Raw genomic sequence first — 19,951 nt, forward strand, 5'->3', positions numbered from 1 at the left:
TGCTCGACACCTTGACAAATGTAATTCCATGTAGAAACATGCGTTTAAATAAAATATTTTACCAAAAAAGTTACCCACGCTTTAACTTGACAGACTGTAGCTTAACGTTAAGCTGGCCGAACATTCCTGTAAAACGTGCTAATAATGATTTTACTGAAAATTCACCTAATAGAATAATTCAGGGCTCCAGGAATATGATAATTAAAAATTAAAAAAAAAATGTTTTAACAATTTTTGTTTGATCAAATTTACCAAAAAATCATTTTATTTTCGTTTTTCTTGCATCATTTCAGGCTCATTTAAGGCTCCTGAAATATTATCGACCAAAAGTCGTGCGATATTTTCTTTGCCCTTTCTTTGGTTATATATGGTGTTGTGCCACCTTAACGTTATAAAAAAGATGCGAAGAAAACCATAAAACACATTTAATTCACACATAATAACACATTTGCATAATTTAGGGCTCATTGAGGACTAAGTTGGGCTCGTAGTTTCAAATGTTGGGCTTTTTTATTTTTTGCAAATATAGTGTTTGCGCTAGCTTAACGCTAAGCTGGCCGAATTTTGATATAATTATTTTTCGTAAAAAATAATGTTTCGCAATAGCTTAACATGAAGTTGGTTGAAGATTGCTGTCAAACGTACTAAAAATGTTTTTACAGAAAGTTGACCGCTAAGAATAATTTAGGCGTCATTTAGTGCTCCGGGAATATGATAATTAAACATTTTTTTTAATCGCTAATATATATTCTTTTAACTTAATGTTAGGCTATTTCAAACCATATTTTTTACAAAAAATAATAGAGCCTAAAATTTGGGACTTCGTGTTCAAATTAGTCCTCAATGACCCCTAAATTATGCGAGGGGTACTAATGGGTTTGATGATTCTCTTCACATTTTTTTTTATAACGACAAGGTGGCACAACACCATATATGACAAAAAAAAGGGCAAAGGAAATATGGCGCGACTTTCAGTTGATGATATTTCTGGAGCCTTAAATGAGCCTGCAATTATGAAAGAGAAACGAAAATAAAGTAATTTTTTGGTAAATTTGTTTAAACAATAATTGTTTAAACATTTCGAAAAATTTTAATTATCATATTCCCGGAGCCGGGATACGAAAAACTCTAAAAGGCTTGGAAAATTCTAGAAATATCGTCTAAATACTGCATTTCGTGGACTAAATACATCAAAATGTTTCATACCAAAGTTGTCGGGGGCAAAGGGGATTACGCAAAGGTACCAATGACTTCGGCCTTGAATGGGATTTTTAAGGCCATTTAGAGCCTAAAGTGATTTTTTAAAATAAAAACCATTATTTTGACCCCGGACTTAAAAAGACGGGAAACGGTAATTTCGTAAAGCTCATAACAAGGTCAAATGAAGGTTGAATATGTAAAAATGGCTTAATTCTTTTGTAGATTTGAATACTTTCTATTTTTAGCACTAACCAGGAACAACGACGTGGACGTAACCGGATTATGTTCCCTTTGGGGTGCTAGATTAAAATGAGTCCCCTGGACTCACTAGTCGGAGTGCTTGATTACAGGGTGTTCCCTTGCCTCTCACTCTTCAGGCTGCTTGTTTAAAGTGACTTCCCTCGCCTCTCACTATTCAATCCGTTTGATTAAAAATCGCAAATCATTATTCAACCATTTTCAACGTCTGCGTCTATTATTTCGATGTCTGGATGTTTGTTCGTTATCTGATTTTTGTTTTGACCATCCGATTCTTTTTAAACGATGAAATTTTAGAGATAGATTCTTTGGACGAATCAATGATACAGTTTATTTTAGTGTATGTAGTTGAAACAACGGCACCAAACGTAAGAGTAGATGAAATCGCTCAAATCATTTAAAAAATTAATAATCATCTCTAGTAATGAATGTCATGTGTCTGTATAAGTAACTATTAGTTGTATCAACAAATCTGGTTTAGTCTCAGATTATTTCAAGAATGCAAAACGTATATAGGGAGGGAATTTGTATGTCATACATGTGTAAAAATACACATGAATAATAGTATTTTATTACGGTTAAAAAGTGTATGCAAATCGGAAAGAACTGATTTTGAAGAACTATGCTATAAACTCGATGAACTAAGTAGCGTGGGAAAATTTGAATTTGATCATAGATATAGCTTTTTTCGTTGTTTTGTAAAGCTAGTGCAATATTTCTGAAAAATGTTGATTTCTAGTTATCTGATAAAGATCAATAGTGCATAAATTTAGCTTCTTATTTAATAAAAAAAAAGAAACCATTTCGCGCGGATTTAAGTATATTTAGATTTTTCCGCATTAAAAAAAACTGTGACGAAACAATAACTATTTCTTTACCGCAACATCCCATCTTGCTTAAAGCCTGGGAAGTATCAAACGGCTACCATGAGTGTACACATGGTGAAAGGTGTTCGGGGACGGTCGTTTCCGAATTTAACTAGAGTGTTATTTCTTCGACGATAATTTAAACATCGTAAAACCCAGGATCGAGCTCAGGATTTGATTGAGTGCCTGTCATGCCTCACTCAGCCTTTATATTATTAGAGATAAGAGCCGGTTGAGGAAATTAAAAAAAAATAGATACATTAGACAACAACGAGACGATCTAAAAAAGAAAGAGGAAAATCGGTTAATCCGATCAATTTCTGTTAGGAGTTTTCGTAACTTATCCTCTTTTCTCAGATTCTACGACAAAAAATATGGAAGAAAGATGTTGCATCTTCTTGAATCGGAAAAATGTGGAATTGCAAGTTACTTCAGTTTCAAGATTATACTTTTTAAGGGTATGCAATTCGTAGCCTTATTTGAAGCAATTCTTTTTCCATAATTTTCAATTGAAAACTCGAAACTTATCATTTTTTCTTTTTTTCTTCAACCTTTGTTTTAAATACAGCTGCATGCCTCACAATGAATGTGCTGTTGCTCAGGATTGATGCACTATTTTGTGGCAAACAAGATAGTTACATTTTTAACCAAAGAGATGAATTAATGTCAACTAAAGGGATGAAGCTCAAAACATGAATTTTCAACCAAACAGTCTCACATTCAACCAAATAGTTGAATATTCAACCAAAAAGATGCTCTGTTAACCAAGATGGCTGGTTTATTAAAAAAAACACAAGTTATCAAACAAATAGTGTAAGCTTCTGTACTAAAAAAAAAGATAAGATTTCAACCGATAATGGAATAGTTAAATTTTTTGTGAAGAAGATTAATTTTCATAAAAAAAATACGAATGTGCAAACAAAATATATAATTTTTCAACCAAATTGTTAAAATATTTTAAAGCAATAGTTGTATTTTCAAAACAAAGATGAATATATTCAACAAAAAAGAATTTATTAACCAAGAAGATAAAATTTTTTTATTAAAAAATAATTACATTATTCATTAAGCCAAACCATTGAATTTTCAACCCAAAAGATAATTACCAAAAATATTCATTTACAACAAAACATAAATTTTTGAGTAAAGAAAGATAAATTGTCAATCAATAGGTATAATAATTCAGTTTTCAGTTAGAAACATAAGTTTTCGATTTATTTATGCAAGAAACGAATTAAGTTTTCTACTAAACAAATGAATTTTTTACCAAATAGTTGAATTTTCAACACAAAAATGACAAATTTTCGTGGAAATCAACATTCAATACGTGTAAATGAACTTGCAATACGTGTAAATCAAGAGAGGATTGTAGCTACTGTGACGTTAGCGCAATTATTTAATACAAGCTTTCAAAATTTAAAGTTTTAATCCAAAATTTTTCTACTTCAGAGTTCAGATAAATTCGACAGGGAGGAGATGACTTTGAACACAGAATTGTATATTCCAAATTAAAAGCTTTTAAAATTATCCGAATATGCATTTTGATGACAGTAAAAAAATTATGATTCGCCGTAAACATTGATTAGACACAATTGTCTAAAATAAAAAATAAAATTCAGATTCATTGTCACCGCGGACAACATTTTTTTACCATATTGTAGACAACGTAGACCATCAAAATCTAATTATTGTACAGAAACGTTCAACATTGTGGAATCTCAAACAGTCCAATTGACATTTTAAATATTGTTCATTTCTCAATTTTTTAATATTTCCCATTTAACCGTACTTTTTATTTTGAACGTTCTTTCAGAATAATTCTATTCTATTTTTGTTTCGAAATTTCTCGTTTACTGTTGACAATTCATGTATTTCCATAAATAAATTTAAAAATACACTTACATTTTTCATTTGATTTAAAATTTAACATATGTGACGTACGCCGAGAAAAGGGGGCTTACTATGAAAAGTGAGATTTTTCAGGGCCAGCGGTTGAAGTCGACCCAATAGACCGGACTTTTGGGAGAGAGGGAAGACTCACGAAATCTTCTCTTTCCACTTATCACTACATTCTCTCGGAAGGAGATAGGTCGTAGACGCAGCTCACAGACGGGGTATAGATGAGACACGTAGATGGGGTGGTGAGTGGTGGGAGGTGTTTCACGGAATCTCGAGCTCTCGAGTCATATCCCGATTTCTCGGGTACCTAACGACTCAATTATTAGCAATAATAACGCTTGGATATTTTCCACAATGGTTTCGTTTAAAAAAGCAGCTCGAAAATGATCGAAATGTGCAAAAACCTTGATTTCGATTTTTTTTAGAGTAAGCCCCCTTTCTTCGGCGCATGTCACATATGTAACTAAAATTGCAATTATTCCGCTTTTTGTGGAAATTGTATATTTTTTAGAGAAATTTAATCTTCGTGGCTGAGAACTTATTTTTCTAACGGAAAACTGATTTATTATACCTATTGATTGACAATTTATCTTTTGTAGTTGAAAATTAATGTATTTTGTTGAAATGAATCTTTTTGATAATTAATTTATAGTTTAGGTTGAAAATTCAACTATTTGGTTTAAAGTTCATTATTTGGTTGGAAAATTTGTTTAAATTTTGGTCGAAAATTAATTATTTGAACGGACATTTTATTTGTAAATTCCAGTTCTTGAAAAGTTATCTTTTTCAGTTGAAAATACAAGTATATCGTTGAAAAATCATGTGTTTTGTCCAAAATTCTTCTTTTTTTGGTAGTAAATGGATCTTCTTGTTTAAGAAATTGTTTGTAGTTGAATATAATCATCTTTTTATTTTAAAATTAAACTATTGGATTGAGTGTTGAACTCTTAATAAAATAAATTCGGTTTTGTGAAGATTTGTATTTTTGGTTTGAAAATATATAAAATTGTTAGGAAATAAAAATATTTGGGAGCAAGTAAACATTGTTGTTAATGATGCATCCTTTTGTTTGATAATTTATCTATTTTGGTAGGAAATTCAACTATTTAGTTAAAAGTAAAACTTTTCATTGAAAAATTAACTACTTGGTAGAAAATGAACTTTTTTCTTAAAATGATATAATTTTCTGGTTGAAAATTCCTTTTTTAGTCAGAGTTTTAACAATTTGGTTGAAAAAGTATATACTTTGTTGCACATTCGTATTACTTCGGCTACTGTTTGCCCTCTGGAAGGCAGGCTACTTGCCGGACTCGAGTTTTAAACTTCGGCTCCTGCTCCCTCCGGCCGCCGGAGGAAGCAGTAGGCATTAACTTCGGCCGGAGTTCTACTGCGTTTTTTATCCTACTGCAAACTCCGGCGTCGAATACCTGAAGCCCTGAATCTTATTTCTTTCTGCGTCTTCTGACTTTTTTTTCGAACGCTTTATTTACTTTTCCCATCGAGTTCAAAATCCAATGTGAGCAATTCAAAATTGAGAAAATGAGAATTAAAAAAATTTTAAGAACGAAATTATATTTACTTTTAATTTTCGAGGTAATTTGTAAATTAAATATAAATTATTTATATTATTTACATAATAGAATGACATACGAAACATGAGTGTAGTGAATGACATTTTTTATTTTCTGAATAATTATCTCAATGTTTTCCTCAAATTGATTTTTAACAGTAGCGAATTGAGATTCACATACAACTCACAGGTATGTCTTTCTATACAAGAACTGTGCTAAACAGTACTGTTTGCATGTATTTTCAACAAAATAAATAAATTTTTAACCTACTAGTAACCAACTAAAAAGTGTCATACTTTATATTTCAATTAAAAAAGATGAAATTTATAAAAAATGTAAACCAAAATGACGAATTTTCAACAAATAAAATTTGTTGTCTCATGACAGAAAATAAGTTTTTTTAAATTGTTGAACCTTCAAGCCAAAAGACCAATTTTCCCTACAAAAATTGAATCTAAAAAAAATATATATGCATGTATTTAAAAATGGTATTTTTTAGTTAAAAAAAAAAAACAAGCCACCGAACGCTTCCTCGGGTTGCGCATAGAGGGTCCCTTTACCAAGGGTTTCTGCTGAATATAGTTACAAAAATAAATAGGCAGTCGCGGACAATTGTCCAGGGGTGGTCCCGAAGGAATTAACCCCCAAGCGGAGGTGTGAAAACCGTGCCGAAAGCTGAATGGCACCTGGGTGAGGTGTCTAGAACGGTGACTCTGGGATACCGGGCACAGCTAGAACAAGCCTGCAACAGAGAAACAGAGCCGACACTAAGACCAACCGCGGGCAGGCATCCAATAGAGGAAGAGTGATGCCTTATGACCCGAAGAAACATCAACATCAAGATTTCTCTCAAGCCTAAAGATCTGGCTGAAATCGTTGACGAGCTTCGTGTACATTTTTCCGGAGAATCCGACCTCTGGGCTATCAATTATTATGTGTATAATGCAGCGAGAGCTTTGGCCGATGCGAACCGTAAAACAAAACCAACGTTTGATCATAAGACCAAAAGACGAATGCATCAACTTGCCATAAAGATAGGCTGGGCAAGAGATGAAAAAAGTATCAAGAGGGATGAAGAACTATTCCGCACCGGGACCAGATTGTATCCAAACCTTCTGGTGGAAGAAGTTTTCTTCAACCCATCAGCATTTGGCCCGTATTTTCACCTCATATTTAAAGTCGGAAGAGCCGATTCCGGAGTAGTTGGTGGAAGGGCGCACAATACACCTGCCGAAAATAGGCAGCTTAGCTGACCCGAAGAATTTTAGGCCAATCACTTGTCTGAAAACACTTTATATGATATTCACAGCTATCCTAAATGATAGGATTGTTCGGGGAATTGAACCTGTGTGACAAGAAATGTATGAACAACGAGGCTCAAAGAAAGGCGTAGCGGGATGTCGGGAGAACCTGCTCATCGATAGCTGTGCCTGCAAAGATGCAGCATTCTACCAGCTTGACCTATCGATGGCCTAGATTGATTATCGGAAAGCTTTCGATTCGACCTTCCATAGACTTATCATTTGTCTTTTGGAAATCTTAAAGGTTCATCCGCAAATAGTTAGGTGCATGGAGAGATTGATGCCGCTTTGGAAAACCAGATTTACTATCTCATCTGGAAAAATCGTGTAGCAACTAACAAGGTCACCTTTCAGAGATGTGTCTTTCAGGGCGACACCATTAGCCCACTCCTCTTTTGTCTTACATTATTGCCACTATCTCTAGCACTTCGCTATTCCGACGGGTACTTGTGCGGCAAACCTGCAGATCGAAAGTACAAGGTCACTCATGTATTTTAAATGGACGATCTTAAGATCTATGCTAAAAACAAAGAGCAACTACATCTAGCTCTAGGGATTGTCGAACGATATACTAAGGAAATTGGAATCGAATTTGGGTTAGACGAATGCGCCAAGGTTTATTTGAAGCGAGGAAAACTTAATGGCACCCCTGAAGATCCTGAGCTCGTTGATAGAAGCGCCATACGACACCTTTGCGCTGGAGAGATTTATACATACCTGGGCGTGCCACAGAGCCGCATTCAGGATGTGATATCTATAAAGGATACTCTCCGAAGCAGATACAAACGTCTCATCCGGCAAATTTGGTCTTCCGAACTGTCGGCGAGGAACAAAGTATCTGCAACGAACATGCTTGCCGTCCCGGTAGTACTCTATTCATTTGGAGTAGTTCCATGGACGAAGAACGAGCTCCCTTGATATCGGGACAAGAAAGTTTATGCACATGAACGAATCACGAAGAAGTGGGCAAAGGAGCGTTTCTGTACAAAGCAGCAGAGGAGGCTGCTGAAACACTCGGACTTCAGTGTTAGGGGTGAGCAAAATGCATGAAATTTTATCTATCTCGAGTAGTCACTCCTGAAATCCCGGATTAAGAAAGCGCAAGAGAAAAACTTTCGTGAACAGCTCCTCTATAAGAGGATGCACGGTATCTTCCACAGAAATGTGAAGGATCAGTCAATGTCTTATGAGCTAACGTTTGCTTTCCTTAAATCGCCCGGATTGAATTCTGGTACGGAGGGTTTCATTTTTGCATGCCAAGACGGTGTCATTTCTACCTTAACAGACCGTCGCCACATTTTGAGCATAGCAATTCCTGATGATAGCTGCAGGGTGTGACATGCACACCCCGAGCATTTAGCTCACATACTATCTAATTGCTCAACTCACGCGGGAACGACCTACACTCAAAGGCACAATGCGGCTCTAAGAGTGCTTTATTACCATCTCTGTCACTCTTACGGCATTAACCTTAATATCGCTTCTCTAAACGCTCCTAGGGAAATCAAGTCAATTGTCGAGAATGGGAAGTGTCGCATATACTGGAACTTTATATTCTCGACAATTGTTTCTGTTGCTCAGTCGAGGCCTGACATGATTCTTCTTGACTTCGAGAAGTGAACCATGTTAGTTATCGAATCTTCGGCATCAGCTGACAAAAACGTCATAGCCAAGCTTTCACTCGCTAATGGCCTAAAAAGCATCCCTGCGTGTCAACAATATGCCAAAACACTTGCGGGCAAAATGCAGAAGGCCGTAGTCCTTGGGTCGCTCTGTGTTCTTAGGGTGCACGAAGCTTTTGCTGGATCGTCGTATTGATTCCGTTACAGACTGTAACCACCTATCTCACATTTTTTATTTAAAAATTGTCTTTTTTCAGTTAAAACAAATATTTTCTTGATTTGAAATTTCATGTTCTTCAGTTTAAATGTATCCAAAAATACATGGAAAAATTTTTTTGCATGCTTTTGAAAAATGCCCCCCCCCCCCATTTTATTCCAAATCCGAAAAACGTATTTCCATAATTTTAATTTATTTTGATAGGTGCCGGTTTTGAGTTGAAGTTTCCCATGTAAAATGCATGAGGAAAAATCACTTTTTTTAGTTTCTGGAATAATTTGTTCGGGTTTGAAAAAATGTGACTGAAAGTATGGGGACCTGTTGAGAATTATCTAACGAAGAATTTTATGTATCAGACATGTGGGGTTGACATATCTAACACACCCTCACGAGTACCTGAAAACAACCCTTAAAACAAAAACTGTCAATTCTTCATGAAATCGACTTTATGAGCACTGTTCTCGTATTTTTTTAAATTAAAACTATTACTATTGGTCTAGTGGCATATTTATTATCATTGGCTAATTCTAATAATTCTAATAATAAATATTCCACTAGACCAATATTTATAATTTTAATTAAAAAAGACGAGAATAAATTTTTCAAAAGGTTGATTTCATGAAGAATTGACATTTTTTTTTCAGGGTAATTTTCAGGTACTCGTGGGGGTGTGTTAGGGGTGTCAAACCCATATGTGTGATAGATGAAATTCTTCGTTGAATAATTCTCTACAGGCCCCATACTTTCCCGTTACATTTTTTCAAACCCTAAAAAATTATTATGAAAACTCAAAAAAGTGATTTTTCCCCATGCATTTTTACATGGGAAACTTCAAGTTAAAACCGGCACCTATCAAAATAAAAAAAAAATATGGAAATTATTTTTTCGGATTTGGAATAAAATGGGGGGGTGGGGGTCCTTTTTCTCTAGCATGCAAAAAAATTTTACCATGCATTTTTGGATACATTTTAATTGAAGAACATGAAATTTCATATCAAGAAAATGTTTTTTTTTAACTGAAAAAAGAAAATTTTTTAATAAAAAAGTTCAATCTTCAATAAATGTAAAACTAATTACATTTTCAGTTGAAAAATCAATTTTAAACAAAAAAAGGCTTTTCCAATCAGAAGTTAAATTTTCAACCTAAAAAGATAAACCCCCAACTAAAAAGTATCATACTTTATATTTCAATCAAAAAAAGATGAAATTTATAAAAAATATAAACAAAAATCACGAATTTTCTGCAAATAAAGATTTTTTACTCATGAAAGAAATAAAAGTTTTTCTAAATTGTTATAATTGCCTTCAGTAAAAAAATTTTTTTTTGAAGTTGAATTTTCTATTACGAAAGATTTCAGTTGACTTTCACGATCAAAATATGAATTTTTAAACAGAAAATAAATTTCTACGACAAAAATGGAATTTTCATTCTAAAAGGACAAATTTTTTTAACTAAAAATATTTATTTCTAACAAAACAGTTTAATTCTCTACCAAACAGTTAAATTTTTATTCAAGAAAGATAAAAATTTGTACGAAAACAGATGAATTTTTTGTAACAAACGAGACTTTTCAACATTAAAGTATACATTTTAAACAAAAAGTAAATTTCCTATGAAACAGTTAAATTTTCAACAAAGCAGTACAATTTTCAATTATACAGTTCCATTTTTGTGCAAGGAAAATAAAATTTCTCTTAAAACAAATGAATTTTTATATAAAAAAAAATTAATTTTAATGTTTACCCAGAAAAAATTTCAGTTTTTTTCACACCAAAATATTAAATTAAAACAAATACCCAAATCTGAATAGTATACAATAAGTTACCTTTCTGCTACAGAGTCAAATTTGTAGCGAAAAAGCATTACTTTTTAAAATGGTATCTCAAAGTTAAAAATGTTAGACGCTATAGTAGTTTTTCATCATAAAAGTCGATTTCTCGCAAATTCACCTGAAAATTTGTAGAAGGGGGTTTTGGAGGTCGCTGATTACGAATCCGAGATCAAATTGGACAAATCCAAAATGGCGGCCAAAAATTTTAATTACGCGTATTGGTATAATAATGTGTACTAAGGGGTCTTTTGGGTTGCTGATTACGAATCTCCGGTAAAAGTTGAAAAATTTTAAATCGCGGACCCAATATGGCCGAAAAAAATAAGAAAAGACCTAAACAAAAATATTTTTATGATTATTTTTGTTGCTCAGGAATTAATGAGTAGTAAAAAGACCTAAAAAGTGATTAATGCATACGTTTCTTAGCCGTCAAAGTAAATTTCATTGACTTTGCCCAGCTCTAACCTCGTGGCGGTAAACGTATAAGAGAGCTTTTTTTAACATTTTTTTTTATTTAATTTAATTTTTTATATTTTTGTGTTTTTTTTTTATTTAAATTTTTAGAATATTTTTGTGTAAACGAACTACTCAACTGGTTTATGAGAAGAAGTAAAGCAAGTCATGCAATAGTAAATATTGCATTGTTCACACATATGCTGAGATCGTTTACCACATTGCTGGAAGTTCTTACAGGTTTTTTTTTGTATTATTTTTATTGTTTTGTCGAATCGGACATCGGATTCGTATCAGCGTTCCAAGAGACCCTAAAGTACATATTATCATTCACATACATGAAATTCAATTTTTTTCAATCGCCATTTTGGATCAGCTATTTTGAATTTTTCAAATCTGACATTAGGTTCGTCCTCAGCATCTCGAACTACACCTTAGTATACATTATCATACCAATACACGTAATTAAATTTTTTTGGCCGCCATTTTAGATGCGCATTTTTAATTTGTCAAATTAGATCTCGGATTCATAATGAGCGACCTGCAAAACCCCCTTCTACAAATTTTCAAGTGAATTTGTGAGAAATTGATTTTTATGTGCAACAACTACTATATCATCTAAAATGTTTAACTTTGAGGCGCCATTTTGAATAGTTACAATTTGATTTTCTGCGTGGAATCACTTGGTCACGAAAGAAAAAAATTCGAGGACGCGATATATTTACTTTTCGAACAAATTCGTCTTTGATTTCGATCCGAAAGCATCGATTTAGACAAAAGACATTTCTTTGTATCACGAATTTGCTCTAAAAAACGAAGGTAACCTATTCAGATTACGTTTTTCTTTAAATCCAATGGCAGTTTCGGAAATATCGTGAAATTCTACGTAGATATTGATCTATCAAACAATTTTTCTGACAGTTTTCATTGAACTTAAGAGGGCTGAAAAAAATGGAAAAATGCGTCCCGTCAAGGCTGAATGGAATAAACTGTAGATTTCCTTTAAAAGAGACTATTTTCCTTCCGAGAAAGAGGATCCTTGTCGAAGGAAAAATTGGTTGAGAATTACAATTCGGTTTTGAAAAGACTTGGAAAAGAGTTAGCGATCTTTTTGCGGCGGGGCTCCATGTCGAGGGGTCTATCGCACGGTGCACAGTAGTCTGGAATAGGAATTTACTGTTCATAATCGCCCGCAGGTCGTATTTCTTAACCGATTTAAAAGTTTTTTTTAGAAATGCTCAGCAATTAATTTTTAAGAGAATTGTGGTTTGCTTTTTTTAAATTTTTTCCACAGAGCAACAATATATAAACAAATATAGTGACAAAATTGACCATTTTAGCTTTGTGAATTTTTATCTAAAAAAAATACAGGTAGAAACTCACTATCAGCTGGAATTATTGCACATGCATTCATAGAACATAATTAATTTAAATAATATTTAACTTAATTATTATAAGCAATTTCTATAAACAAATTTTTTATAAAAGAGTTTTTTTCATAGCTGAATTGATTTTTCTGAACAAAAATGATTCACAATCGTCTTTGAAGCCATTTATATACTTTAAGCTTTATCAAACATAAACAATATAGATTGTTTATAACAATTTAGTTAAACAAGTCTCCTAATTGGCCGTTTCCTAGTAGCAAAAAATGTTTTTCTTCAATAATTATTAGAGTGACATTTATTGCGGTGACTAACCAACAAAATTAAATAAAGAATAATTTATATGATTGTTATAAACAATTTTTCTAACAAAACTATGATTTATTTTTTTTAATGTAAGAAGGACGGTTTTCCACTGAAATTATCCGACAATAAACTAACAGTGATTCCAAAATTGGATATGTGACATTAAATAATAATTTGCGTAATTGTTAATAACAATTTCTGTAGCAAACTGTCCATAGCAATAACGCTGTACTTGCGTTTTTAGAAGTCACCTATCTTTCATTTGTCTTATGCAACTTCTTGAAAAATAAATGAGGAACAAATGAAAATGAGGTGCAATAACACTGTACTTGCGTATTCAGAAGTTTTTGTACGTAACTTCATGAAAAACAAATTAAGAACAAGTGACTCAACTAAAAAGTACAGTGCCAGGTTCACCGCTAGGTGGGTATCTCTCGCACGCGCTCTCGCAAGAGAAATCACAATTTTCGTTTATATAACTTAGAGAGTTTGCGATGAAATTATCTTTATATTATTTGCTTTTGGCTTCATTTTAAAATATCTTCTGCAGGTTTGTACATTTCAATTGTTTGTATTATTATTTCTAATAAAAAATGGATACACTCAAGGTAGGTAAGAAGGTCCTTTGTGATTTTCTTATTGCCAATGAGAGTACTGACGTGCAAGGTTTGTTAAGTTTCATGCAAACTGAGTACAATCTTGATCCTGGGCATCTAAAAAAGTAGCTAATCATTTGCATTTGTATTTTTTACCTATATTTCAGAAAAAATGGAAAGAATGTTTAAGTATAAAAAGTCAGTTTGAAAAGAGGTTCGAAAAGTGGCTAAAAACTGATTCGTTGTTACTTTTTCTGGGATAAAATCAAAAGGAGGAAGAAAAAGTTTGGATACAAAATTCGAAGATGCTTCTGTTGCGACAGAGAGACAAAAATTAATGTCCATTCAAGAGAGTTTTACGGCTGCTGAGATACAGGATGCATTTCTGCGAAGTTTACGAAAGAGTGGAAGAAAAAAAATTGCAAATGCTATAGTCGTACATTTGAATTATAACGATACTGAAAATTTAAACATTTCAGGTAAATCTGACTTTAAATCATATGTGCCGTACTCTTCAGAAGAAGCTTTAGCTTCAATGCAACAGGTCAGACTATCAAAGTGTCAATATAATACTATTGACTTACAGGCCAAAGATAGAAAGTATGACATTTATCCTTCATATGTGAATGTATTAGAGACTATAAAAGATTGTTATCCTTCAATTATTCGAATATGGGAAGAAGGAGCCATGGTTGAGACCCAGTCTCTTATTGATCACACTATTCAACGTCTTTTTAAAGATCCGAATTTATGCCTTCCGATTTCAGAGAATAGATTAAAGATCACTTATTTGGACTTTGAAATTAAATATGGCATCAATGGACTGTCAAATGATGCAAAATACAATCAGAAGTTTAATAACAATGATTTGACCGATGACTCTTTTTTCACAGCATCAATGGTGCCAATATGGTTGAGGGTAAAGCACACGGGAGAAACAGTTTGGATGAATCCTTATAGTTCCTCACCAAAACGTTGTATACCTATCATGATTAAATATGCAAAGGAAACAAAGGAATTAACGAAATCGAAAATCAAAAATATTAAGACACCAGTTCAGAAGCTTTGACCCACAACAATTACTACGACTAATGGTGTGTATATAGTGACAACAGAAATGAAGCTAACTGTTGGATGGAAAAGTTTGTACAGCTCTCACTGATACTCCATCATCTTCTACTTGCTACATTTGCAAAGCGACACCATCACAAATGAATGATCTACAGCGTGTAAAACAGAAGAAAGAAATTGTATCCAGCTTAGAATTTGGTCTTTCTACTTTGCATGCCTGGATCAGGTTCATGGAGTGTATAGTACATATTGCTTATCGGTTACAAATCTGCAAATGGAGCATATGCAAGAAAGAGGATAAAGAAACGATGAAAGAAGCTACGAAAAGAATTTGCAACGAATTTCAAAAGAAGATGGGGTTAATAATTGATCAACCAAGTCAAGGATCTGGCAACTCTAATTGTGGTAATACGGCTCATAGGTTTTTCTCGAATGTTGATCAAGTGTCAGAAATAACTTGAGTAAATAAAGAACTCATTAAAATGTTTAGAAACATACAACAAATGTTAGTTAGTAGCAAAAAAATTCCTCCTCTCTTTTTCAACGAGTATGCTTTTAGGACAGCAAAACTGTATGTGAGCTTATATCCATGGTACTACATTACATGCCTTCTTCAGTTCATAAAATACTGCTACATGGGCGAAAAGTTATGGAGAATTTTATGCTGCCAATTGGCATGTATTCCGAAGCAGCTTCTGAAGCCAGGAACAAGGATATCAAGTACATTCGACAGTTCAACACACGAAAAATCTTTCGATTGCATACTATGCACGACCGAATTCACAAACTCCTTGAGTCCTCAGATCTTTTAATTGCATCCTTGAAGCCTGAATGGGAAAAAGTTAAAGTTGAACTTGATCAAGAACTCGATGATCTAATAGAACAATTCGAATCTAAAAATGATTCGAGTTTTGAATCGTAATTTATTTATTTTAAGTTTTTTATAATAATCTCATTATTATTATAAGTATCAATTTTTTCATTGATTCAATAACACAAATAAGATTATCACAAAAATGATTGAAGAAAAAATAACTTTTTTCTACGACCAACCGCAGATTGTCACGTATTGTTTTAAAATTGTTATTAACAATTAAGCAAATTATTATTTAATGTCCCATATCCAATTTTGTAATTACTGTTAGTTTATTGTCGGATAATTTCAGTGGAAAACCGTCCTTTATGCATGTAAAAAAAAATTATATTTTGCTTAAAAAATTGTTTATAGCAATCATATGAATTATTCTTTATTTAATTTCGTTGGTTAGTCACCACAATAAATGTCACTCTAATAATTATTGAAGAAAAACATTTCTTTCTACGAGGAAACGGCTAATTAAGAGACTTGTTTAACTTAATTGTTATAAACAATATATATTGTTTATTATTAAAATTAATTATGTTCTATGAATGCATGTGCAATAATTCCGGCTGATAGTGAGTTTCTATCTGTATTTTTTCTTGAGATAAAAATTCACAATGCTAAAATGTTCAATTTTGTCACTATATTTGTTTATACATTGTCGCTCTGTGAAAAAAATTAACAAAAAGCAAACCACAATTCTCTTAAAAATTAATTGCTGAGCATTTCTGAAAAAAATTTAAATCGGTTAAGAAATGTGACCTGTGAACGATTATGAACAGTAAATTCCTATTCCAGACCACTGTGCGGTGGTTTAATCGAAATGCTCCGATTGAATTCAACTTTGGCATAAATATTTTATATTTGTTTTAGGTTCTAGTAGGATATGCAAGAACATGTAAAAAAAATTTTGTACATTATTAAGTGTACTTTTGACAATATTCTGTAATTTTTTCATTTGAAAATATTTAAAAACAAGCCGGTAACAGAGATTGTCCGCGAACACCTTGGAAAAAAAACAATTCGCTGTGTTCACTGTATCTCGGTCGGAAAAGATCGGATATCAAAAACCATTTAAATTTAGTCAAAGTATCATCAAATCCTCCCCCCAACGTTCTCTGATTAATTTTTTTGCATCTAAAAATTTTTGGTGGTTATCTAAAGTGTAATCTGCTATTTTCAAAGAAAAATTCTACAATTTTAGGGGTGGAAAACATACTTAATGTCAAAAAAAATTTAACTAAATGTTGGGAGGAGGTATTTTATACGTGCAAAATGTGTACCAAGTTTGAATTGAATCGGTAAAGTAGTTTTGAAATGGCAGTGAACACGAACTTTGAAAAAGTAGTTTTGAGATAAAGGCGTTTAAAGTTTTAGAAGCCCGGACAGGAGCCTAACCAGACAATAACTTCGAGAGTTTTGCTCAGATCGACTTAAAATTTTGGGAGTATATGTCGATTTTTTGAAAGTGTATAAAGTGTGATAAATGTAACAACACAGGCCCACAAAAAATGTGGTTTGTGCGAGAGATCAGGGTATGGTACCTATACGTATTTTAGGGCGCTGAATACGAATCTGACATATTTTTTTCCCCAGAACGTCAGGATTTTCCCCTAGACGCGGAAAATTCCCTATAAAAGCAGCTTTGTCGAGTATGAAAAAACCCTCGTTATTGCAATCGTCCGGAAAATATTACACATGATGTTTTATGTATCTTGGTGCGCAGAATGCGAATCTGAGACAAGTTTTCCATCATCACATCGGGATTTTCTCCTAGACGCGGAACATTCCCTAGAAAATCACCTTTGTCGAGTATGAAATAACTCTTATTATTGGAATCGTCTGGAAACAGACCCGAGCATGATACATTTACATTTTTGTGTGTTTGAGTAAAAATTTTGCATTAGTTTTCGCCAAGCTCATCAGAGTTTTCGCCTAGAGGCGGATATTTCCCTACAAAATCACCTTTCTCTTATATAAAATTGCCCTTGGTATTAACATCGCCTTTAAACAGGTGAGAGCATAATGCAATTATGTATTATGGTTCGCTGAGTATGAATTTAACAATGGTTTCCTCCCATCGCTTCAGGGTTTCCCCTTGACGAGTAAAATTTCATAGAAGATAAGAATTTTCCGGTATGAAATTACCCTTGGTATGGAAATCATCTCAAACAGGTCAGTCATGGTATCTACATGTTTTGTGGTGAGCTGAATACGAATCTTGACATACGCCCCCCCCCCGTAATTCTGGGTTTTCCCATAGACTCGGAAAACTTCCTAGAAAATCAGTTTTGTTGTGTATGAAGTAACCCTTGTTTAGTGTAATAAGGGTAACGTCATACCCGCGAGAATTGCGTTCATAGGAAATTTACCGTATCTAGGGGAAACGCCTGACCTGCTGAGGAAGAACCAAGTTCAGATTCGTATTCAGCACACCAGAATAGATGAAGATATGATTTTCAGGCTGCCTTCCAGATGAATTTAATACACGAAAAAACTGATTTTCTAAGGAATTTTACGCATCTACGGGAAAACCCCCACGTGATGACGAGAAACTAGTATCATATTCGTATTCTCGCACCAAAATACATAAAACAACTGCCTGACCTTTTTCCAGACGATTTTAATAATAAGGGTTATTTTACACCCGAAAAAGCTGATTTTAAAGTGAATTTTCCGCGTCTCGGGGAAAATCATGACGTGCTGGGGAAAATCTGATGTCAGATTCATGTCCAGCGCCCCAAAATACATAAAAATATCATGCCTGTTCTTTTTCCAGACGATTTCAACAACAAGGGTTATTACATACCCGACAAAGCTGATCTTGTAGGGAATTTTCTGCGTCTAGGGAAAAATCATGACGTGGTGTGGAAAAACTGATGTCAATTTCGTATTCAGCGCCCCAAAATACGTAAAAATATCGTACCTGAGCTGTTTCCAGATGATTTTAATACCAAGGGTAATTTATACCCAGAAAAGTTGATTTAATAGGGAAATTTCTGCATCTATGTCATATTTTTCTATGGACAATAACCTTCAAAAATACACAATTCCATTCTGCCAAAATAATAGCATCATAGTTGTTTACCTCAGTGAATATGTCGTGTTTCGTTGCAAGTAAATCGCATTTATGGCATTCGTTGCTTTTCTTATTTCATCAAAAGAAAAAAGCAGTTGAAGCTCATCGATTGCTGGTAGAAACGTATGGTGAAAATGCTCCATTGATTAGAACATGTGAGACATGGTTTGATCAATTTAAAAGTGGAGATTTCGATTTAACAGATAATGAACAACCTGGTGCAGCGAAAAAGTTCGAAGACGAGGAATTGCCGGCGTTATTGGATGAAGACCCAACCTAATCGCAACAACAATTGGTTCAAACACTAAATGTGGCCCGAGGAGCAATTTGCCAACGTTTAAAAGCCATGGGAAAAATCCAAAAGTATGGATTTTTTCTATTACTATCTTCTCTGGCTTTTTTGGACATTTCTTTTCGCCGATTACAAAACACTTATTTTCTCTCTACACTATTCAAATCAGCTTTATTGTTATTTAACAGATTTTCCGAAGTGTTAAAAATTACATTCGAAGATTCTTTTTCTATATTAATGTAATTTACACAGTCATTTTTGTTGGACGGACTAGTTGCGAGTGATGCATTAGAATGATGAGTAGTTAAGTCTACATCGCTAAGTTGTGAATTTACTCTATTTATAAATAACATACATCACTATATAATTACTTACATAATTCTTAAGTACAGCTCCAGTTATTTACTTTAGAATATTGTTTTTGTCTTTACTTTGATCCTTCATTCTATTTTTACAAAACAACAAACGCACATAACCATACTTTTTCCGTTTGCCAGACATAGAAAATTATACATCATTTCAAGAACCAATTCCTGGCAAGTAGGCGCCAAGAATTGCAAGTCTGAATTTTTTAATTTCAGAACCCATAAGGCATTGTTTAGCATACGATAAATACGTATTACGCAAAAATGTCTGCACAATTTAGAAAAATCAAAAACAAATTGCTATGTATCTCTATTCTCTTATTATTTCAGAAAAACTAGAGAAGGGTGTCAACGACTTGTGGGTGGGGGAGGGGGTGTCAAGAATGGGTGCTGCTCTTGTCGTACATATTGACATCTTAGCTGTAAATAACTACCTATAATATACACTGTGTACATTATGCCATTTAGAAACTGATAATCAGCATGCAATTTGATAATAAAATAATGTACTTTACTTCTTTGTTTTGTTTAGCCTCCAAAATCCATTTACAAGCGCAAAAGAGTTGAAAAATTTAGCTTCTCTGATGTAAGCGAAAACGAAGAAAACTGTGATGTGGAAAACAGGAAAATGAAGAAAAAGGCCAAAAAAACGTGCAAAGAAGACAAGAAACTGGACGAATGGGCGAAGAACGTTAATAAAACATTTCAGGAAATTGACAACTTTGACCTGGTTGTTGAATGAAATTTTATTTAAAATGTATTTAAGTCCTTGAGTG

At 33.3% G+C, this 19,951-nt stretch overlaps 1 protein-coding gene across 2 annotated transcripts in view; it reads left to right on the forward strand.

The window, feature by feature from the left end:
• Nucleotides 1-19,945, forward strand: part of LOC117172498 — a 50,340-nt gene extending 30,395 nt beyond the window's left edge. For both annotated transcript variants that reach the window (XM_033360495.1, XM_033360497.1), the window contains exon 3: nucleotides 19,708-19,945. In XM_033360495.1, the coding sequence (XP_033216386.1) occupies nucleotides 19,708-19,917 (210 nt within the window). In that variant the 3' untranslated portion in view covers nucleotides 19,918-19,945. The remainder of the gene's footprint in view (nucleotides 1-19,707) is intronic.
• The last annotated feature ends 6 nt before the right edge of the window (nucleotides 19,946-19,951 follow it).

Source organism: Belonocnema kinseyi, chromosome 5 (genome assembly GCF_010883055.1).
Source record: "Belonocnema kinseyi isolate 2016_QV_RU_SX_M_011 chromosome 5, B_treatae_v1, whole genome shotgun sequence".
Classification (NCBI taxonomy): Eukaryota; Metazoa; Arthropoda; class Insecta; order Hymenoptera; family Cynipidae; genus Belonocnema; species Belonocnema kinseyi.